Source organism: Aulonocara stuartgranti, assembly GCF_965226115.1.
Source record: "Aulonocara stuartgranti genome assembly, chromosome: 1".
Classification (NCBI taxonomy): Eukaryota; Metazoa; Chordata; class Actinopteri; order Cichliformes; family Cichlidae; genus Aulonocara; species Aulonocara stuartgranti.
In genome coordinates this window covers 30,933,345-30,957,223 of record NC_138939.1, presented here as the reverse complement: position 1 = coordinate 30,957,223, position 23,879 = coordinate 30,933,345, and the positions used below count along the sequence as shown (strand labels likewise).

At 38.9% G+C, this 23,879-nt stretch overlaps 1 protein-coding gene across 4 annotated transcripts in view; it reads right to left on the bottom strand.

Moving 5' to 3' along the window:
• csnk1g1 (casein kinase 1, gamma 1) overlaps positions 1-23,879 on the bottom strand; it is a 40,084-nt gene that overhangs the window by 9,945 nt on the left and 6,260 nt on the right. The window contains exons 2-11 of one of the 4 annotated variants that reach the window (XM_082539101.1): positions 19,872-20,282; positions 19,636-19,676; positions 18,691-18,760; positions 8,878-9,029; positions 7,636-7,870; positions 7,442-7,527; positions 5,460-5,544; positions 5,127-5,275; positions 4,939-5,046; positions 3,760-3,870 (exon numbers count right to left, since the gene is read on the bottom strand). In XM_082539101.1, coding sequence (XP_082395227.1) covers positions 3,760-3,870; positions 4,939-5,046; positions 5,127-5,275; positions 5,460-5,544; positions 7,442-7,527; positions 7,636-7,870; positions 8,878-9,029; positions 18,691-18,760; positions 19,636-19,676; positions 19,872-20,055 — 1,221 coding nt within the window. In that variant the 5' untranslated portion in view covers positions 20,056-20,282. The remainder of the gene's footprint in view (positions 1-3,759; positions 3,871-4,938; positions 5,047-5,126; positions 5,276-5,459; positions 5,545-7,441; positions 7,528-7,635; positions 7,871-8,877; positions 9,030-18,690; positions 18,761-19,635; positions 19,677-19,871; positions 20,283-23,879) is intronic. The other 3 variants (XM_082539102.1, XM_082539103.1, XM_082539104.1) reach the window with 3 other exon arrangements.

Below are 23,879 nucleotides of genomic sequence, written 5' to 3'. Positions count from 1 at the left end.
GACAGAAAGTTTACCTGGTTAACAAAGAACAAGTTAACACAAATACTCTAGTTCATTTAGTTTTGCTTGTATTGGGAGAAACTGGTTTCGTGGCAGCAAAAAAACAAAACAAAAAAACACCACAACATGAAGAAAAACCTGGCTTGCAGTCTGTGAATGGTTCTGCTATTTTATTTTTTTTTTACTATTTTGTAGCTTCAAGTCATACAAACATAGTCTTGTTTGTTATCAGTGTGTATCGATATTTGCCCCAAAACAGCAACGAGTCACCAAAGTTAGAATGTTGAAATGCTCCAGAGAGAAAAAATAAAAGACTTTCAAGAGTCAAAACTTAATCCCAAAAGACAGCACAGGTTGGGAGGGAGGCAAGCAAATTTCAGATTGCAGTAATTACAATATCACGTAAATACAGGGCTGTAGCTTTCCATCAACAAACAAGCTGTGTCCCTACAGTATACAAGGGCAAGGTCTCACCAGTGACCACACCTGAAACTAAAGTAAAGACTTCACCAAACATGGGCAATTACAACTACATGTAGAAAACTCATTTTAATAGATTTGTATAGAACAGGGGAGGGCAACTGATTTTCCCCAAAGGGCCCATGAGAAACTGGGACTACTGAGAAGGGCTGCACTGGTAAGCTAACAAAGAAATAGTTAATATTGAGCAGAACTGAGTTCAGCTTATTGGTGCAGTCCTCAACAGTCTTTGTTTATCATGTGACCCCTTGGGAAAATCAATTGCCCACCCCTGGTATAAAGCGAAACTGCACCAACATCTTTCTGTTGCTTGTGGAATCCATTCAGCAAACCTATAGACTCATTACTTAAAAATAAAACTAAATGAGTAAAATGACTTCTTAAACATACATAAGAGGATTGGGGCCACTGAAGAAAAAAAAAACATTATTATTTTTATTATAAGTATTCGTGGGTGATGACTCTTCCACCCTTTTCGGAATTCTAAAAAGAATCAGAATTTTTACTTTTCAGCCTCAGAACTCTGGCGTTTTCTTTAGTTCTGTGAAGAACTAATCAGGATTCTGAGATGAAAGTCAAAATTCTTAGTTAATAAAAATAAAGCAGGAATTCTGGGGAAAAAGTCACACCCCTTGTGACTGTAATCCTGCTCTGTAAAAAACCATGTTTAGATGAAGGACAAATCATAAAATCAAGATGCCAGTAGCAGCCATTTATTCTTGAACTTATGAGCCTGTAAAAAGAAGCAATGCTTTTATTTGTCACAAAAATGGGTTTGTGTGCGCCCACATGCACTCATGAGTACATATAGATCGTGAAAAGTGGAGTGAAGTGGATTTGTTGGCTTTTTGGACATATTTAGGAAAGCAAACATATCTTCTTTGATCTACCACAATGAAAATTCTCAATATTCCTGTCGAGGAGAAGTAAACACTTGGTTTCAAGCTAGTATTGCGATGTTAAGCATAAATAATAATTTCTTGTATGCATTCTTGAATGCAACTGTCCAGACATATTTCATATATGAAATGTGACTATTGTAGCCAATCTCATAACCCTCCATGTGTTCTTGCTCGGCCTTGGTGGATTTGCTGTGTGCTTACAATCATTACACTGTTAAAAGGTGACCTCCAGGATTAATAGTTCAATCGATTAGCTTTCTAGTCCCTGGGGAAGAAACCCCAAACCATATCTACCGACATGCTTCACACTGTGTGTGTGGGTCTTCTCCTGAAAAGCTCTTTGGTCTGTGCCAAACACATCTACTCCTACTGTCTTTGATTGGCCCAGGGCCTAGTAGGCACAAAAAGACACCTCATTCAGGCATCCTTTTTTCCCCAAATGTTTGAATTTATAAGAATCCTGACAGGAGAATATGCAAAGGATAGGACAGGACAGATAGGATAAGACAAACTAGCAGTGCAGATGGTGGGGTAGTAAAGTGTAGCCAGACTGTAAAAAATTAAATGTGACTGTACGTCTACTCACACATTTAATTTCATTTCACATCACGCACTTGTTGTGGACTCACTTTATCATACGCAATCAGTCAGCAGTATTGCTCACACATGTGAGCCAAGGCACCATAGAGACGAGTAAAATCAAATCTCAACTTGAATTCCACTCAGTGTGTCTCTGTTTCCCAGAAAGGCACATCCCAGATGCCTGAACGAGTGTCTAATTACGAGCACACCTATTCAGTCTTTTTTTTTTTTTTTACCTTCACTGAACTGAGAGAGAATTCCTGAGCTGTATAATGACTTTTAAGGAAACATTTTGTGCTAAAAAAGATATTAACTTGGCTTCCTTTTGTTTTTTCATGATACAGGAAGAAAGAAAAAAAAAAAGAAAAAAAACACAACAGAAAGTCCCTGCCTGCCTCTTTAAAAGCCAAGCCTGTCTTGCTGATATGCTGACTTTTTTCCCCCCAACACAAAAAAAGAAAAGAATTGTGTTTATCTGTAAACTTCCAGGTTTACTTGCCCAAATATATGAAAAAAAGCCAACAACTTCCCCTTACACTTTCACCTGATTGAATATGTACGCATCAGTAGATCAGGATAATATACCTGATTGTGTACGGAATGTTGGAAAAAAGAACATTTAAAAAAATAAATAAATAAAAAATCTTTCTGTAACAGTGTAGCAGTTATCTTAAAGGAAATAAGTTGCGTTTGCATTAAAGGACAAGAGAGATTTCAGTCTTTAATGATCTATACTTAAACGAGTTAAATAACTGATTCTGATGTGTAATATAATAAAGCCTGAAAAAGCCAAGTCTGATGACCACTGCGTTGGTCACAGCACCCTTTTCTCCACACTGTGTTCACAGAGTGCCATGCTTCTACCAATGGCACTCCAGGGAATGATCTAGTTTCACAATATATGTATAAAAATGTTTACATTTCCAAACTATTTTTAAGTGAATGCCATTTAGTAAAAGGAATCCCCAGAAGCAAAACAAACCCTGTTGAAGACCGAGACAGTCTTTGGAATGGGCTAGGAGACAAAATTACTAAAATATGTTCCTTTAAGCATAAAGGCCTATAATGGTTTAGAAGCATGCAATTAGCTAGCTATGCCAGGTCGTTCTGCCATGCAGAAGGCTTCTTGATCTTGCAAAGAATGTCCAAGCATCATGAAGAGTTGTAGGACCGGAGATCAAAATGCCCCAAGAAGGGCTGCTGTTTATAAAGCTAAATCACACTTTCACCATCTGGGGTGGGTAGCACCAGATGACATGCATATGGTGGAGCAGAAAATTAACATTTCCCAGCCAGGGGCAAAAGGGTTGGGGGGGGGGGGGGGGGGGGGGTATATGGTTGTAGATCTGTCTCACACATGAAGCTAAAACACTTAATAAATGCAATTCATGTCTGGCATAAAGCATTAGTAACTATATCAGTGTTTTGTGATTATAATGAGCTTTTAGATAATGAAGATGAATAAAAATGCCAGTTCAGTAGCAAAATTATTTGCAAAATAATATGAATTAAATGCTTGAGTACTTTGCTAAACACGAGTTTCCTAAGTATTCATAGTTGTTTAACTCGCAAATAAAATATTTGTCTCAAAATAAGACTAATCCCTTGAAAATATATCGTTTCCCCAAGCGGGGGGGGGAAAACAAATTGTGTCACAAAAATGCCTTTGCGTCTTTCCCTTCCATTTACAAGCCATATTATGAGTGTATTTATCTTTGTTTGGATTATTTGAGACAGATCTGACTCCATGGAGATTGGGTGGGGGCTGCCGGTTGATCAGGTGAGGGGTGTATACCTGCACTGAGCCCCCGTGCCTGTCCGCTGTCAGGTGGGAGGTCAGATAGGAGGAGTTTGCTTGGCGTGCGGGCTGCACCTCCCATGCTCCTCGTCGATCTGAGGCTGCTGTCTGCTTAGGAATCGGGGGTGGCGTCGGTGATGTGAAGGGAAGTGGGTTTGAAAGTGCAATGGGAAGGGGAGGGGGGTGAAGGAAAGATGGATATTTGGGTGTGCGAGGCAAGGTAACCATGCAAAGCAGCATGAGATATGGAGAAGAAAAAATAAATAAATGAACAAAATTGAAAAAAAAAAAAAAGTAAATCAAAATCATAGCAAGGCTTCAGCCATAAAACTGAATCAGAAACTAATGAGCCTGAAGCCTAATGGAGTTAAGCTCACAGGTCTCAAACTTTGGCCTCAATCTCATTACACCTGAATAACAAAAAAATAAGCATGAACCACTAACAAGTAACCTATTTAAATGCTCAGAGCTTTATAAAGCCAGCAATTTATTTTCCAGCTCATCTTCATACCAGCAATGAATTAAATTGGATTCAAAGCAAATGTGTTTACACACGCAAAACTGTAGATCAAATTCAACCAGACTAACTAACAGCTATTCAAGTCCTTCATTTGTAGCATAGACTGCGACAATTCAACCCTGGCTCTGAAATTTGCATTTAAAGCACCCAAATAGCATCGAAAAGCAGGTGCACTGACAACATGGGCACAAAACCCATATATACCCAAAAAAGTTCTCCCTAAGTGCCTCTATTCTACACTGTAGAATATGTGAATGATTACAAAGCTTTATTTCAGTCAGCCTTCATCTTTGTGGGCTGCTTTTAATTACCAGAATTTAGTTTCATTTAATTTATGGTCTTAAACACTTGCCAAAAGTTTATCTACAATATCTAAAGCGCACAGTAAATCCAAAAACACGAAGGCAAAGATGACTGGGATAAATTTGCCCTGATGCCTTAAAACTAATTTTCCAGCATTTAAATATACAGAGATGTTCAAAAGAATACTTGCATAGCACATCCTATTGTCACTGCATGCACATAAGCTTTGCTTGGCAAAGAGATCATCATACAGAGAGTAAAGGGAGTTTCAGGCTGTAATGCACCATGGGTCCATCCACTGGACCACAGCATGGCAAGAAGCAGTCTGGTCCCCATTGCTCAACCGGACGTACCTGGTTTCTGATTGGTGGGTGCTGTGAGGGTCTGTCTCTATGAGGATGGCTCTCTCTCGTGACTGCAGATGCTCCAGAGTCTATATGGACAGACCCCACCGGTGTGGGCTGAGGGGAATAACAATGAATTCAGCTCTGCAGTCAAACAGGTGAAATTACTGACATGTAAAATGTGATCCATTACTCACAATCTGCCTGCCAACCCAGTCGTAGGTGTAGTCAAAGGTGTATCCTTTTCTCTCAAACAGTTCCGTGAACAAAGTCCTCAAATATTCATAGTCTGGCTTTTCAAAGAAGTCCAACCGCCTCACATATCGCAAGTAGGTGGCCATCTCCTCTGTATTACACAGAACCAACAAGAATGTTCTCACCTTTCATGAGGATAAATCCGTACAAATTGTGTAGTGGGACGACATTTAGATCATTTTATCTGAAAAATCACGTTACATCACAGCCAGTATTCACACTATCAAGGCTCACAAGCTGATCCAAAAGTGAGATTACAGCCATCAATAGCATACCTGGAAAGTTCTCACAGAGGACCTCGATGGGAGTGTTTCGTTTTGTGTCTCCAATCTTCTGGTATCGTTCTTTCAGTGTGTCAGCCTGAAAAAGATTCAAAGCAAAGTGTTTTTTCTTGTTTAATGTGTCTGAAGTAAACGCTCTCTCTGAAAAATCAACTGAGCTTCCATGACTGGAGACACAGCATGATACTACTGATCACTTTATTGCCATCAAGACCATTTAAGGCAGACCTTCCCAAAGTGTGGGGCCCGCCCCCTGAGGGGGGGCGCAGAGCCATTGCAGGGGGGGCACGGTATGAAAAGCAGGGGGGAAAATGCTTGGACACTGCTAGCACGGGGCGCCCACACAAACGCAAAGCAGGAGATGAAGCAGGAGATGAAGCATCGCTGAACATGTTTCCAAACCAACTTCATTCTGAGCCAAAGACTAGAAAATATGGTGAAGCATATCTTCCCTTTGGCTTCACCTGCACAAGTGCCAAGGTAGGTCCCCTGCAGAATTGCTTTTCCCTTCGTCGGGAGCACGCGCTGGGCTCTTCAAATCACGGACAAACAGTATCCCACATTCTTGATTTTTAGGTCACACACACACACTTGTTGTAATGACTAACTACTCCTGACATTTTGGAGATGTTAGATTTTTATACAGTAAAGTTACAGCGGGATACAAATAACATCAGACTGATCCTGCCACGATTTGTTCCCTCGGTTCAAATCACGGACTAACAGTATCCCACAGTTGTTTATGTTTTTAAACCCATTTTGCACAGAGAGGCATTTTTTGAAAAATTGATTGACAGCAATGTTGAATATTATTACACAGGGAAAAAAACAACTACACGTAAAATAATCACACCGTTATGCCTTTGCCTTTGTAAATGGAGGGACAGTAACTGCGTGTGTATATGTAAGCGTGTAAAACCTGCAGATAGAGACAAAATACTGTTAATCTGACTATCTGCCATTCTGCAATTCTGCAATTCATCTCATTTAAACAATAACGTGGCGCACAGCGTGATGTGAAAAAAGGCACAGACCTTTGACGTTGCGTGACCCACTCTGAGATTTTTAAAACTCCTTTTTTGTGTTTACGTGTGGACGAGGAATACAGTTTTCGTGATTTGAAACGCCGTTTACATGTGGACGAAACAGCTGCGTTTTCAAAAATACCCGTGTAGGTGTGGACGCAGCGTAAAAGAGTTAGTAGTTTATTTTATTACTACCTGTAATTTTTAATTGTTTACTTAATGTTTGAGGTGTGAAATAAACCGCAATGGAGCAAAATAAGGGTGTGTGTGGTTGGAGGATGTGTTTGTGCGTGTGCGTGCATGCTTGCGGGGGGGCGGGGCATTTTTCTTGTAAAACAAAGGGGGGCCTAGCAAAAAAAGTTTGGGAACCACTGATTTGAGGTTTCTTGTTGCATGTTCAATCAAAGTAAGGAAATCTCAGAAAGCTGATTCTGTTCATCTGGACGTAGCGTTTTCAGTGGGAGAAACGTTTTGTCAAGTGATGAACAGAATCAACTTTCTGGGAGATTTTCAGGTGGTTAAGCAGAAAGGATTCAGAGTAGTAAGCAAAGAGGAATAGGAAGCTTACTGCTTCAATTAACAACCAACTGTACCACTCTGTACACATTAGCCTGAAGAAAAGCTTCTAAAGATTATGAATTTTGAACTGTGAGCACAAAATAACAGCTGGTTCATTTTCAACTGTAACCTTTGTTTAGTCTTTTTTTTTTTTTTAATATTCATTAAGAAAGACTTAAATGTGCCAATGGAGAGATAAACACAATGAAAGCTGAAGTCTTCGGAAGTACATTTTCTCAGTCATATTGAACAGACTTTCAGCACATGCCGCAGCTACTGATGGGTAAATAATATAAATTACACAGCAACTCAGAGTGTGTTAGAATTTAAGGTTATACAATGACTAGAGTCCTGATGAAAGAATCTCGGAAACTGTCAATATACTTTACATACCTTTAGCCCTTGCCAAGGTAGACTCCCACGAAGAAAATACATGAACATGTGGCCCAGAGCCTCCAGGTCATCTCGCCGACTTTGCTCTGTATCAATAGATATAACATCTCACTGACACAATTCAACAACTATGTCCCAAAGCATCCGTTTTACAAACAGACGTCCCAGAACAACAACAATAAAATCATTCTTACCTTTGCCTAAGTGTGTATTGATGGACATATATCGCGCAGTACCAGTTAAGCTCTTGTGCTCCCGGTAGGGAATGTGTTTTTTGGTCTCGGGGTCGATGTACTCTTTGGCCAGGCCAAAGTCAATGATGTGAATGATGTGTTCCTTTTTATTTCCTTGCCGTCCAATGAGAAAGTTTTCGGGCTTTACATCTCTATAGATGAGATTTTTAGAGTGCACATACTCCATTCGTGAAATCTGGTGATGAAGAACACATCAGTCATGGTAAATGATTGGCCACTAAATCAGTCACAGTTATTGAAAATGGGTTTTTCTGCTGAACCAAGTTGACATTATTTTCTCAGTTATAATGAATTTCAGCATTATGGTTTATTTAAAAAAAAAAAAAAAAAAGCACGACAACTTTTTAACACTTAAGGTTAACTTGTTGCACTTACAGTGGAATCACTGTCTTTTTTTAGGAAAAAAATTAAAGGTGAGCAACATAATAAATTCATAATGTGAGGTGGCTGCGATGCAGTCTTTAGGAAACCTCTGTGCTGAGCTTCTATGGAGGTCTTTACATTTTTTTCAGAGGATATCTATATTACAAGAGCACTGCAGTTTTTGTGCTGACAAAATGAAACGTCAGAAATTTTGATGTGCATGACTTTGCGCTTCACGACAGCTTCCAGTCTACCCAAATCTGCCCAGAAGAATGCATATACTAACAGATTGCTAATTTGCATACTCGGTAATAGGAGAGTCACTCTCCACAAGCTCCAAGAACCTCAGGTATTCAGGCAAGACTTGTAAAATCAGCTATATGGACAGTTTACTCAATAAGAATCATTTTGTACTGGGAATTCTGGAGCATACTATAAAATGTAAAGGCTTGGTGGATTAAGCCTCTGAAATATCCAGCCAGGATAGTTTTTGAAACAAGGGTTCATTCCTATAGTATGAAAATGGATTTTACTGAAAATATGTCATTAACTGGAAATGTAAATTGTGCTGAACTTGCCATGCAAATTGTTAAACTACAGTAAACATTTTATTTTTTGATTATGAACTTGTTAGTCTAACTCCAGCTACTATATTAAGTAGCAAATAGTTTTGTGCCATTTCTGCATATAGGCTGATGGTGATTTGAACCATTTCATAGAAATTTCACAGAGTTTTTATGTTCAATGTATTTGATTTCATCAGTCATAGTAAGTGAGTAGAAGTTTTTGTGATGGTGTCATACAAAGCTCCAAACCCACCAGCTGAATTGCTATCATTAACACGGTCTTCAGTGAAAAGGTCCGGTCGCACAGGTCAAAGAGGTCTTCTAGACTTGGGCCAAGCAGCTCCAGTACCATGGCATTGTACTTCCCACAGGGCCCAAAGTAAAACACCTGAGGCACACCTTCTGCTAAAATACGAGGAGGAAAGAAATAAAAATTACAAGGAGACACAAACCCAGTAGTTGCCTTTATATATGTTATTTATTTTAAAGTATCTAAAAGTAATCCAAGACAACTCTCAAAAGCTGGGGTACTAAACACGACATACAGAAAAAGCTCAGTGTTTTTCATTTGTATACAGTATTTAAAATCTGTTTATTATTCCCGTCTCCCTTGACTAATGACGTTTCCAACTTGGGTCCAAGGTCAACCATAAGAGGCCCTCAAATGGACCGATAGGAGGAGGAGCACTACGAGGTCGTTGAGGACAGAGCGCTGCTAGGTAAACATTAACCCTGAGGTGAAATACTGTGTCATTCTGCCTCTGCAAGCTGAAAACTAATCTTTTCTCTGGCTCATATCACAACCTCCCAACTGAATTATGATCTGTCTGCTCTACTCACTCTCACTGCTCAAAAATCCTGTCCATCTGTCAACCCGGCTCTTATTTTACCTCTTGCCACAGTGTAATTTAGTCTTGGGTGATCAGTCCGATGCCACTGGAACTTGCATAAAGGCTAGTGCTCTTTTAATTCTTTGTATGTGTAATCTGGGAATGAAAGCTCCTTCTAACAGTTAAACTTGGGAGGGGGGGGGGGGGGGGGAGCGCAACATGTGCACTGATTTCCTCCTGCAGTTTTAATTTCAATTATAGGCACGTCACAGAATCTAAATATATAGTCCATCTGCAGGATTTACAGTTATATGCACATGCAATCGTAATTGGTGGTAACATTTGTATTCTTTGTTGTTATCCTGACCACCGCCTGAACTTTAGTTTCAAAGAACAGGAAATCAGGTCAAACTGTTAACTGCCTTCAGGGAAGCATGACTCAAAGTTTGGCTGTGCTTACTTCTAGTCAGACTCCTATTAAAAAGGTCCTCTCAAGAAACTTCAAAGGGAGATCCAATCATAAGGACCTTGCTATAACAGAATAATAAAGTTATACTCAGTCCTTGGACATACAGTATAATTGCAAAGTTAAAAAAAAAAAAAAGATCCTAAAGTCAGTCTTTCAATCATCAATCATCTTTTGCATCAGACTTTGAAAGTAACCGTCTTCTTTCTTGTGTGTGTGTGTGTGTGTGTGTGTGTGTGTGTTGCGATGCAAGTATACATGTAGATTAGATACTAGAGCTGGGCGATATATCGAGTTTTTAAAAAATATCGATATATTTTTATACGAGATATAAGATGTGACAATATCCTTTATATCGATATAGTCTATGTTACGTTATAATTATACTTGCGGAGCCGCAAGTTTGCCTCTCTTTCGTCCACTTTCGTCTTTACGCAACGTTACTCGGCCTCGCCTCTCCTTCACTGAACACAACTCCCCCTCCTCCCCCATCGCTTCACCTGCAGGAAGCGACAAGATGGACACGGCAAATCCGTTAACGAGTTACTGCGCATCGCCCCGTGCGTGGGGCTGGACGGCGTCAACGTGTTAGCTAGCTAACCACGCTAACGAGCTAACCACGCTAACGCCATGCAGCCCAGAGGTGCTGCACGGACTAAAATCCTTTCATTTTCTCAAAAGTTGACAGCGCGCCTTATGTATGAATTCTGGTTGTGCTTGATGGCCGCGCACCGATTTTATGTGGAACACGGCGCTCAGCAATCTGTCAAAAAATGTTTTAGTACGACTTTGGTAAGCTACGGAGCTGCAGCGCTTGATGGATTGTCGGAGCATTACGGCTGAGCCTCGCGGAGTGATACGTACTGTGCTTCAACGTAATATTACCTTACTGTGTATAAGGACCATAAATGGCACCTGTTAAGAGACGTGGTTGCGAAGCGGATTTCAAACTCCAGGTTGTCAGTCACGCAGTACAAGTTGGGAACAGAGCAGCTGTGAAATCTGTCCTTGTTATAGTGCTCGTCTTTTAGTTTACATTTTGACTGCACATTTGTGAGCTTTTTGTTATGCACAAAAACAACATTGTTTTCTTTTATTTATGGAGCATTATTATTTAATAAATGCTCATAATTTATTTTTGAGTAAATTTTATGTACATCTGCTCTATGTTAATAAAAGTGCCTGTGTGACATCTGGGACACAGCTTTGACTAAGAACTCTCTTTTTGTTCTTACTTTATGGCTTTAAAAAAAATATATCGAGATATATATCTTATATCGCCATCCAGCTAAAAAATATCGAGATATGAATTTTGGGTCATATCACCCAGCCCTATTAGATACATATGTAGATTTAAAATGCATCCATCATTAAAACTCCTCTCATCCAAACAACCCCTAAGCAAATAATTTTATAGTGAAATCTAACAAAGCTCTAATAGTCCCTTTAAACACAACACTGAAATGTAAATTTGCATCTCTCTTTCAATGGACAAGCTTGAATAGAAAAGAAAAGAAAAAGTTATGGACAGGATGTCAGTCCCCATTGTAATGGTTTGGTTTATTATTATTATTATTATTATTATTATATGCCATATGAAGGTGTGACGACATTGTTTGTTTGTTTTTCAAAATAATGGCAAAACAAACCGACAAAAAGCTAAATACAAATAATACTCCCAAATTTTGTGCACTGATGTATTTATATTAAACATGTTGCTGGAGACATTTGGCTTGCCAGCTGGGTAATGGGAAATGCACTGCAGTATGAAAGGTGGCATAAATGCTGTCAGCAAGCATATGGGCATGTAGGAGTCATGCTGCACTCCATCCTGTGCTTCTGGACACCATTATGTAGTTCTGTGGGTTGCTAATTGTACCATAGGAATGAGTGGCTTGAAACCCTGTGTGCCTGTGGGAGGCCTAAAAATGTGTCAGATTGGAGATGTGCGGTAAATAAGTTGATAAACAGTTTAAAACAATATGGATCTAGCTTTTAACTAGCAATGGGGATGGTCAAACCACTGTTGTCTACAGCACAAAAGTCAAACAAACATTAAAGACTGAACCTTTTTGTCCACAACCACACACAGCAATTCCACAGGAAAACTCAAACGCTGTTGGAAGCTACCAATTTTGCAGGTACCACTTCTCTCTTTCAATTTTTGTAAACATAAAGATTGCAATGACTGCTCTGTGTGCTCACCTGGACTGTAAGAGTTTCTTCAGTATTTGCACAGAGCATAGACAAAGTCTGCATTTTCAACAAAGTGGACGGGATGCAAAAGTGACTGAATACGGAGAACAGCACTGAGGGATTGCCTTTATTAGAGCAATATTTTGAAGGAAATATGCACCTAAAACCTGCACAAATCTACACATTGCTCGTGAATGCATGATAAATGAAGACAGCTCATCCTAGCCAAGACACACTCCCCCATTTATTCACAGGTTGTGACACTGAAATCTGTATGTGCAATTTTTCAACCCAAAGTCAAGGATCAAGTCTTCCACAGGCCCAAAATGCCACATAACTGTCATTTCTTTGGTAGACATGCGTTGTGGACCAGATTGCACAACAAGAGTGCTGAAACGCATCACAGAAAGACTGTGTGTGAATGTGTGTGTGAATGGGTGGATGACTGGATATGTAAAGCGCTTTGGGGTCCTTAGGGACTAGTAAAGCGCTATATAAATACAGGCCATTTACCATTTGTAATCAGGTTAGAAGAAAATGAATATCTTACAGAAATTAATTTTGGATTAGTGTGTGACGCTTTCTCTGTGAAGATCGCATGTTCTCCTTATGCATGCGTGGGTTTCCTCCCACAGTCTAATATAACGCAGGTTTGGTGAATTCGTGACTCTAAATTGACTGTAGGCGTGAACTCCCTTTTCTCACTATGCTCTGTGTGTTTGTCAGTGTTGTGAGAGACTTTATTTGTCCAAGACTGTACTGCGCTACGCGTCAACCACTGTAAGCTAGGAGAGACTCCAGCCCGCCATAACAGGATAAGCAAATCAAAGACTGGTGGACAGATTTTTCCACTGTATATTACTAATGGGTGGGTTTTACTGAGAAAATTGTGAGCAGGCTCCTCGTGATGGTTCTACAGCAGCTCCACACCAAACTCCTGGAATACAGCCAGCTCCTGCCTGATGCAAGATTTTGCACATCGTGCAGATCCATCTTTGATTGGCTGCCTGCACTACTGATATAGCCTGCGATTGGTTGCTCAGCTCTACCCTCAAATCAACATCAAGCTGGCCCCTTTCAATTTCTAACAGACGTATTTGCTGGCTTGCTTCTGTTGTTCAGTGGCTGCTTTCCCTAAACCTGTGCAGATGGCTGTCAATGTGCTCATTTGTTGGACCAATTATTTGACTACTGTGGCATTTTGTTACACATATTTGCATTTCACCTGTAAAAGCTCAACAACCAGCATATCGTTTTTGCTGTTTTATTAATTAATTTGAAATAAAATCTGAATTCTTTTAACGGTTTCGTGAAATAAATATCATTGTTAACAAAAAACAAACAACAACAACAACAACACTAACATGCTTTTCCATATTTTCAGTCTACATACTGTTATAAATGGATGTGGACATATTTACCAATAATGCAGTATGAAATGCAAAGCAATAATGCAGAGCTAAGAGCAGAAAAAAATGGCCTTCTTGAGAGAGTTAACAGAGTTCAAGCATTACTCGCATATATGCGAGTAACAGAGTTCAAGCATTACTCGCATATATGCGAGTAACAGAGTTCAAGCATTACTCGCATATATGCGAGTAACAGAGTTCAAGCATTACTCGCATATATGCGAGTAATGCTTGAACTCTGTTAACTCTCTCAAGGCCATTTTTTTTTCTGCTCTTAGCTCTGTCTGATGTCATAAAGAGTAAAGAGCCAGATCTCTCAGGCACACAGAGAGGCAGCCAGTCATAAGAATGGAAAACAGGGAGGGTGGTCTTAAAGATGAAGGAACTAAAATGGTTTGTTTCAGTCAGAATGAAGTAACGGTCTGCACTCAGGTCCAGTACAAGATAAACAAGGGTAATTTTGAACTGAGAATTGTGCAAAGCCACTCTAGGAGTTTAAATGAGCATAATGAATCCCCTTGAAAATGCTGTGCTTCCTTTAAGTGACAAGAAATCAACATCTGTAATTATACAGCAACTATGGTGTTAAAAACAAACATTATACTCTATCATTCTATGCAAAAATAAAAGCTGCAGGAAAATCCTGTGGTTCTTTTCGATCTTTAAGTCTCCCTTTAAACACACTCAAGAACATTGGGCTCTTTAATTTCTAAAAGCACACAAAAACACCACTTTATGGTTTCTCTAATCCCTCATTTTCTCTAATTATTTTCACTCAAATCTAACTGTGTAATGAAAGAAGCTCAATTTTCTTCAACATATATCTATGATTTCCCATAAGTGGACACACACACACACACACACACACACACACGATAAAACCTTTGGCCTTTTCTTTACATGTCGGTAACATCTATTAAACTGTGTCACCATTGGACATGTTTACTCGTTGTGCCCTGCAGTGCTTACAGAGATGGTGTAGTGTTTCATGACGAGGTCTGCCTGCCAATACCTTTAACAGCTCAACAATCTCCACCCACCCCTGAACAAACCCTCACGCTCTTAGAAACATTTTTGCCCTCCTCACAATGCTGTGTCATAATCTCACTGGCTTGTAAAACCAAAGCGATGATGCACCCCTGATTGCGATGGCAAATATTAACTGCAAGATGATGCTTGATTTTTAATTGAATCATCCTCATTAATATCCAGTGATAGTTGTTTATGCATCAGATAACAACACCTGACAGAGCAGCTGAGTCAAACCACATTAATTCATAAAGACCCCATCATGCAGACATTGTGATAACCACATTGGCTGAGAGGAATGTAGCACAGTACACAGCCAAGAAGAAATGAGGTCACGTTATCCCATCTGGAAGAAGAGGACAGAGGCAGGTTAGTACTAAGAGAGGCAGACCCACTCTCTAAATATTTAATGAGTTTCCGCACAGTTGGCCTTTTCCAGCCCTTGCCTTTGCAAAACAATAGCCATTATACTCCCTGTCGGGTTATCACATATGCATGTAGAGCTCCAAAAAAGCACATCAAAGATCACCCACGACACAAAAAAAGGCTTTTATTTTCCATGACAAACTGTTACTGGGGTCATCCCTAAACACTGTAACATCCCTATGTTTTAAAGAGCACATTAGGTAACAAATTAAAACCAAACAAAAACAAAATGACCTCAAAAGCTCGTTTGGGTCAATATATCTGATATGTATCCATTATTATTGTACCCATTTTACCAAGACAACCGTGGATACTGTTTTAAAAAAAAAGATTTTTCCATAGTTCCATTGTTTCTAGCCTTCACACCCATTTCCTTTAGTACCAACACTTAAAAAATGACTTAATTTCATTCTCTGTGGTGCTCATTTGATCCTGCCAACATTCTTGCTAGTGGTTGCTGTAACAGTGATGCGTCAGCAAATCCTGACTAATCTTTTATGACAAACCGAGAAGTTGTCAGTTATTGCTTTGCATTTCATTCTGAAAGCTAGATAATAAGATTTGTTGGGCATCTGGATAATCTGGAAAAATAAAAATGGCTGGCAGTGTGGGTACCATTAAAACTAAAATCACTGTTTCACACTACAAATCAAACGGTGCAAGGGACAAATTGTAGGCATTATGAGTGAATAACAATAATAATAATAATAATAATATTGTTGTGTTTTGGGCTGCGGGGTAATTGGGGTTTTTTTTAGTTCCTTGAAGTTTTTTTTTTAAGTTAAGTCCATGACTAACTGGTCTAACTGGTTACAATAGGAGAACATTTACAACCTTAAGATTCACATTTCCCTATGAAACATCAAGACAGGCCAAAAAGCAAGTGCAAAGATTGAGACTTAGACTGGCCAGATTTTTGAAAGTACAGGTCTGAATGAATGTTATGCTGCTTTGCCAAATATGTAAATAACCAACTCATTGCTAAAAATTCACCATGTCAGCTTAATCAAACAATGCAAGCGTTTTCAGTTTTCAACTGCACAAGCTACTTAGAAAAAAGGAAAAAAAAAAAAACGAAATATATAAGACTTGATAATATATATAAATATATTAAAAAAATATAGCCTCAAAATTATATCATGATTAATGGTGTGATGGAGAAAGAATAAAATAGTGGAACAAGACAAAGATGAAGACTAGTTTGAGACCATTTCAAACAAAAGAAAAAGCTAAACTTCTTCTGATGCCAGTAAAAATATACTATACCAGTAAAACTAAGCCACTGTTGGACAATGAATTATTTGTTACTGTCCTTTTCAGTAAGTCACAGAGTTGTATGCAAAAAACTTTGTTCAGACAGCTGCACCATGTTCAGCTGAGCATGCTGCTGACTTGCATTTTGAACACTCAATGGTGGAAGACAAAGGGCTTCTGAATATAATTTCCACTTTCATTCCCAGGTACACAGTTACTTCAAGAACTTACTTCCTGAAAGTAAACTATGAAGAGGTCAAAAAACAAAAAAAACTGCCCTTTATGCTTGTTTCACACTTGAGCAGGGGTAGGGCAAAGGCAATTCGCAGGCAATTATGGACTGACAGTCCACCAGCACAGAGGGTTTGTTGTCATACAGCCAGTCTGTGGGCTACTCTTACTCATGCTGTTGATGGTCCATCAGCCAGCCACAGAGAAGAGCAAAGTTACAACATACAAAGAGCTTTAAAACAACGTATTTCTGATCTTTGATTTATTTTTTCCCCCAAGCTTCTCCCACTGTCACTCCATTCCCTATTTGAGCCAACTCGTCTGACGATTAGGTCAGTCAAATCCTGATTGATTAGGACATGCAGCAGAGATTTTGGAGGACTGCACTAGAATACGTTTGTGGTGGGTGTTAACCCCTAACTGACACTTCTGTGAGACCATAATTTAAGCTTGCAGGAGACTGAGCCTTGCACTCCCTAGCTTGAGCCTCGCTACAGAGGCGTATCGAGGGGTGATGTTTCACATTATTCGTAAGGATTGGTGAATAGAGACCCGCAGACTGATAACAATGCTTCTGACGAGAACACACGCTGCATATATTGGAGATTAGGGCTGTGTGATATGACCAAAATCTCATATCCCGATATAAGACATTTATCGTCCTGGCAACGATATAAATCACAAAAATGTAACATTTTATGTAAATTCTGTGAATCTCGGGCAACTTGCGTGAAGTGTTTCCAGCTGGGCGTCCTTTACATGGAGTCCAGTGTTTTAACCCATGCATGAAACGATACATTTTTAGACATAAGTTGTAACGGCCACCATTTTCTTTCAAAGTTTGAGTCTAAGGTTTATTTTTTAGCACCTGACGGCTCTTTTTTGCTTCTCATCCATAAACTCTCTTCAAAATAAAGAATCACGTGAAAGAGTATGCAAAGTCTCAACAGGATCTTGAGCTTTATTGTGAAAGGTTTATGTGGGAAAACAAACAAGCGGACAGCGGAGCCACGCGATGGTTTTACCGTCGTTGTTGCTAACAACACGCGCTTGTCGGTCCGTAGAGTGGTTATATTAAATATAAGAGAAAAGAGAACTTTACGAAATTAATATAGCCGCTACAGTGACCATCAAAACAATGAAAAAAATATTGCCGTAAACAGTTTATTTTACGACACCATGAAACAAACGGTAGCGTCATAGGAAACGATAGACGTTTTTATACCGTCATCCGATATATATCGTTATATCGAACAGCCCTATTGGAGAATGGCTTGAGGACGGTCTTGTCAACTTCGACATTCCACCACAGAAAGAAAAAGCTGTTGTCCATGACAATGGTGCTAATGTTGTAGCAGCTGTAAAGATTTTGGTAGAAAAGCATGGATGGGCATCAGCAATTAGACGGCATTCACTGAGCTAAAGGATAAGCAGCTGCAAATGAGCACACCACAGCACATGCTTCAAGAAGTAAGTATTCACTAGAATAGTATTTATCAGGTTACCCAGGCTTCTGGAACAAAGATGGCTTGTGACTACTGCACTGTCTGACCCAGCAGTGGTTCCACGAGGAAAACAACACTATCTTGATCTGAAGCCTAAACAGTAGAACCTGACTAATGAACTGAGCCAAGCCCTTGAGCCAGTTGAAAGGGCTACAGTAATCCTGAGTGGGAAACATTGTGTTACACTCTCTGTGCTTCAACAACTTGCCCAAAACCTGAAGACGTCCATATAGAGTTGAGTTTTGCGACTTCAGAAGCAAGGTTCGTTCAGGCTCATGTGCCTGAACTGATCACAGCAAAATACAAAAATTATTTTTCTGTTTCAACCTGAATCTCTAAACAAGTTCTTGCCACCTAATGAAGCATTATAGGTCCAAAGCACAGCACAGACTCTGGCACTCACTGCCAAAACAGAAGCAAAGCAGCCCAATGGAAGTGAAAATAGAAACCACCTTTCATAGTGAACTGCACCTCTGGCAATACTATTTTCACCCAAGGTCACTGTTCAACATGCTTTCTATGCACGTAGGCATTCATCCAGTCATATACACACTCCCGGAGATTAAAGTCAGCTTAATTTCAATATGTAACCTGAGAAGAGTAATCACTTGTTGTGGAAATGATGCAATCTTTAGGCCGATCTTCCAAAACAGTCAAATCACTATCATGAAGTCACATAAAACCACCAGACGGGAGTAGAAAACAAATCTGTGACCTTACCTGCAGTTCCAAGTGTTTTGTAGAACCGGTACTCTAAATGCAGCTGTGGTGCCCTCGACTTCACTGGTTCCTGAATGGTAAACACATCAGACCAGTGTTCAATAAATCGGACTTAAACACTGGAATAAATGCAGTTTTAATGCTATGAATTTCACCTTGCAAATGTTTGTGTATGGGTCAATATTCAGAGCAACACTTCAACAAAACATCACATTTGAGCTAAAGAAAAATAGTTTGAATATACTTAAAAATATACCTAAAACAGTCACTTTGCTGTGCCCCCAAATTCTAAACTTTATTTCCAGTTAACTGTTCTGAACTTTCAAACTCAACACACTTTAAATTGAAACTTCTTTTTTTTTTTTTTTTCCAGCTCAAGTGTCAGCACACCATACAATAGAGCGAGTAGCTAAAAGCCATTTGGTTGGTAAGCTTAATACGTTGATTCTGTAGCAAATTACAACTCTCTGGTGAGCAATAATAAGGGCATGAGTCAGGAGCCATGATTTCCAGTCCAGCAGCCGCTGGAGAGACACGCCTAGCTGAGCATCTACACCTCACTCACATTTCTCCTCAAGAACAGTTACAACACTACGATTGCACCACTGCAAATTGCAGTCAAAATAGCCCATCTGAAAATCACTTTAATATCAACACCTAATACTGAACACGGAGGAAAGACTAACAGTAAGCATCTGTTTTATTCTGTTTTCAATGTGGTAATCATCTAGTTCAGACTGTTATATTCAAGCAATTACAATAAAGCAAACCATGCTTTCAATGTTTTCTGTACCAACATTTCTGATCCTACTATTACTAATTTCCGTATTGGACCTTTTTCACATAATGAAGCGCTTTAAAAGTAATGACTTTAGCATTAAAATTGATTCTAAAAATCATCTGCAGATGTGAGAAGTCAAGCAATAAAAGCAAGAGTGCACTTACCAGTTTAATAGCTACATACTCATTTGTGTAGAGATTTTTTCCTGGAATAAGACAGGAGAGCAAAAGCATGGTTCAGATGTTTTAAAAATAAATTACACTATTTTAGAGAAAAGATAACTCTGTAATAGATTAGATGACATACTTCCAGCAACCTTTGCAGCATCCATGTCTGCTATGTCTGCTAGCAAATCATGTCCTGCATAAATATTTTAACATCTGATTGAGATTCAGCTTACCAAGCTTCAATTCGCCAAAGTTTCCACAACCGATCTTCTTGCCCACACGAAAATTTGGCCCCACCATGAGAACCCCAGAGGAGCTGGAGGAGCCAGATGGCCGCGACGGGTGTCCGCTGCGGCCTCCCTGGGACACTTTAGCGCTCCTTTGTCGGTCGCCATACTTGTCTCTTTGCTGATCCATGGTGAGAGCAGCACAGGTCAGCAGGAGCCTGGAGTGATGTACAAAAAGGCCTCCTGGGCCGGGCCCACCACAGCCACAGCCCTGGTCACTGGAGGTGCCTGGATGGTACAGTCACTCTCATGGGACAAAACTTGATGCAGCTGACCGACACTCCGACCTGTCCTCACCCTCACCTCTAAGAGATGTTAGGCCTCAACATTTGTCACAGGAAGGAGAAGGTGAAAGACCTGTAACAAACAACATATGGCAATACTTAAGATATTACCCTTTAATAAAGAACATTTTACCCTGATTAAACTCTTAAAAACCTCATTGCATCAAAAAGAATACAGATGATCACAGATTAAAATGAACCAGAAAATGAAACTCTACTGCTATTATTAGATGAAAAATCTAAAAAAGAAAAAAAAAAAAAAAAGAGAAAAAAAAAAAATCACACTTTACTTCATGGCGTTATAATACAAAAGGTTTTTTAATGACAAAATGAAAAATCCAGACTACATGTTAGGTCATAAAATTTCACTGATAGTGATTCCTCAACAACAACAACAACACATAATCTAACTTCCCCATAAGAGACCAGGTTTAACTCTCTTTGAAAGTCGTTTACAGGCTGTTAAAAAAGAGAAAAGGAAAAAAAAACAAAAACAAAAAAAACTGTGTTTACAAGTACACAGTGCTAAACAAGGACAAATGGCTCACTCTAACAGGCTGCTGGGTGAAGAGATAGTAATCAGGTCACAGTGGTCATAGAAAACACAGCAGGTAGTTTGAGCATCAACACAAAAACCTTAAGTCATAGTTTGTGTTTCTGAAGGCATCTCACTACCCACAGCTAAACCCCGCCAGACAAAGTCAGAGGAGAATATTATGTAAACAATTATATAAAGCCATGTTGGCTTGCAAGGGCACCGAAGCTCAATTTTATGGACACTGATCCGATTGTTTTGAGCACTCAGTAGAATCCTTTTTGGTTTTAACTTCTTTCCTTACATGATTACATTAAATTATGAGAATTCAGAAGAAAAAAAAAGCAGTTAATATGCATTGAACAATTACTTATGGCATGTGCTTTTTATCAACTGCAGGCCTCTTGGGAAAATCCTGTTAACCATTCTCAACAAATTATAACACTGCTGAAGCACGACAAAACGTTGCCTGTTAATTAGGCCGATTGACTATTCTGCTAATTATTTACTCAAAATACCTCTTCAATACTGAAAACAACTTTTCGTGTTTTGAGGAAAAACATCAGCTACTACCGTTTTCATGACAATGCTGTAATTCCTGAGCATGGAAAAACTGCTGCTGAAAGTATTTGTGTGTGGGCTTCTGGATGACTCACGCTCAGTGTTGCCTGCACAGATCTCAGCATCAAAGACAGCTAGTTTGCTCTCAAGGGCAACTGTGCAGTGTTACTATTACATAAAACCAGGAACGGCGCAACATAGCTATAAAACAAGCTTGCAGCAAGGCCCAATGGTGAGCAGCTTCCATTGTGCAAATAAGCATTTTTAGGCCTCACTAACCCAGCATGCACCAGGGTTTACACCAGCTAAGCTAATTCGAGCTACTTAGCTGTACCTCTCAACTGCATCTGTTATGTTGCTCACTTTTACAGTGTTTGTAATGAAATGATCTAACAGATAATACATTTTCCTTTATTGTTAACTGCACAAAATGTTTGTAACTCCAGTTTAGTTGAACTAAACTGTAGTATTTAATTTCTGTCTATAATTATCACTAATTCGCTGGTGTCTGTCAATCCATTTTGCATCCGCATATGGCCACTTCTGGCTCCATGAACAATAGTATTACAAAATGTTAACTAAATCCTAAGTATTTAAGTCAGGATTTCACAACAGTTGATGGGGGTAGGTCCATCTTTTATATACAGAGTGTGTGTTCACGCGAAAACAGCTGCACTTTACTACTTTACGTAAAATCACAGATAACTACAAAACTAGCCTGAGCTAAACTGACCTTTGACCATTCAAACCTTTTATACCAAGCTTCAATTACAGTAAGCTAAACTGTATTCAAGTATAGCATGCTGTCCAAGTAAGAGAGCCATATTTTCGCTTATTTTTAGTCAGTTTATATGAAGGTTTCAAAACTAAATTTCCAGAAAATATAACATCTACAAAAATTAACCACATAACAACATTTGAATTCAAAGACATGGGTGGCTATGTGAATAAATGGTAAATGGCCTGTATTTATATAGCACTTTACTAGTCCCTACGGACCCCAAAGCGCTTTACATATCCAGTCATCCACCCATTCACACACACATTCACACACTGGTGATACAATAATACACGTTACACTGATGAAACCAACTTGAGCTGATCTCATCAGTCTGTCAGTCAAGAGGACAGCGCTCTGTATGAAACTTGAACATAATTTGATCCTAACTGAGTAAGTTTGTTAGTTTTTTTCTTTCCTTTTGTTTCATTTTTTTGGAGATAAAACATAAATGTGGTCTGTTTTATAAATGTATAATTTATTTTAGCCAGGTGCACTAGACTACCATAAATCATCTATGCTATAAACATGCCCTGGCATGCCTAACCTGAGGATTACCATGTAGAAACATCAAAGGCACAAAAATAATTCACGCTGCAAAAAAGACATTCAATCTTTAACAGCAAAGATGCACAGCACTAAATACTGTAATAATTAGCATTTAGTTTGGTTTATTAACTGTACTGCATGTGTTTTTCCTGATTAAAGGAAAAAATAGCTGAAGAGGAATAGGTCACATTATTACAAAGGTATCTCTTATGGGTCTAAAAGGACATACAAAATAAATCTTTTTATTACACTGGACACATTCAATCTGTGTAGATGAATTTTAGTCAATCCCTAATTAATAAAGACGAGAACAAATTTAGGGAATCTACTGGATTGTGGGATACTGTGGAGAATCAACCACTGTGAAGACCTGCGGTCTGAATAAACGGAGTCTTTAGTTGTGATGTAAGGATGGGAATCCCCTACCTTTATCCCGCTGGAGGCACAGTGTCTACTGATAAATGAAGCTATGTTTGAGGATACACACCTTCTGGCATCCTATAAAAGTAAATGTACTTCTTAGAAATAGATGAAAGGAAAGGAGTTTATAATATCAAATCCCAGATTACTGATTGAACTGTAGCAGTCAAAGATGTCATGTATTGAAAATAAACAAAAAAAGTATAGGTTGCTGGTGCTTCTTCAAATGTATTCTTCTAAATAAATACATAAATGAATGAATGAAAAAGAAATCTCCTGTCTACAATAGTTACTGTCTCGTGCCTCATGGTTCTTGGCAGAGATCAATAAAAGGAACAGATATTTTCAGACCTAGGTGACTAACAGACACCAGTCAAATCTGAAACACTCTTAATGAGAACTGATTCTTGTTTCCCAAACGCAACATTTCTGGCAAGATGAGAGAACTACTGAACTACAGTGTACATGTAATATTATGGATGTATATATTACATCTAGAGCTGGGCGATATGAGATTTTTTCATATCACGATATGTTTTTTTCATTTCAGGTGATAACGATATCTATCACGATATAAGCCAAATAACTATATTTGTAAGATTTAAATGTGCCGTTGCTCACAAGTAAAATGTGAAATAATCAGCAGCTTGTTTTTAAATATTTATTTCCCATAATAAGTTCAACAGGGTAGATGTACTTAAGGAACATGAGACTTTTTCAGATAAATAAAGGCAAATATTGCAAACTACACAAAAGGCAGCCGCTAAAGCGTTTAAGTTTCAAAATAGAACAAATGAAACAGACTAAATTGTCAATTCCACTTAGAA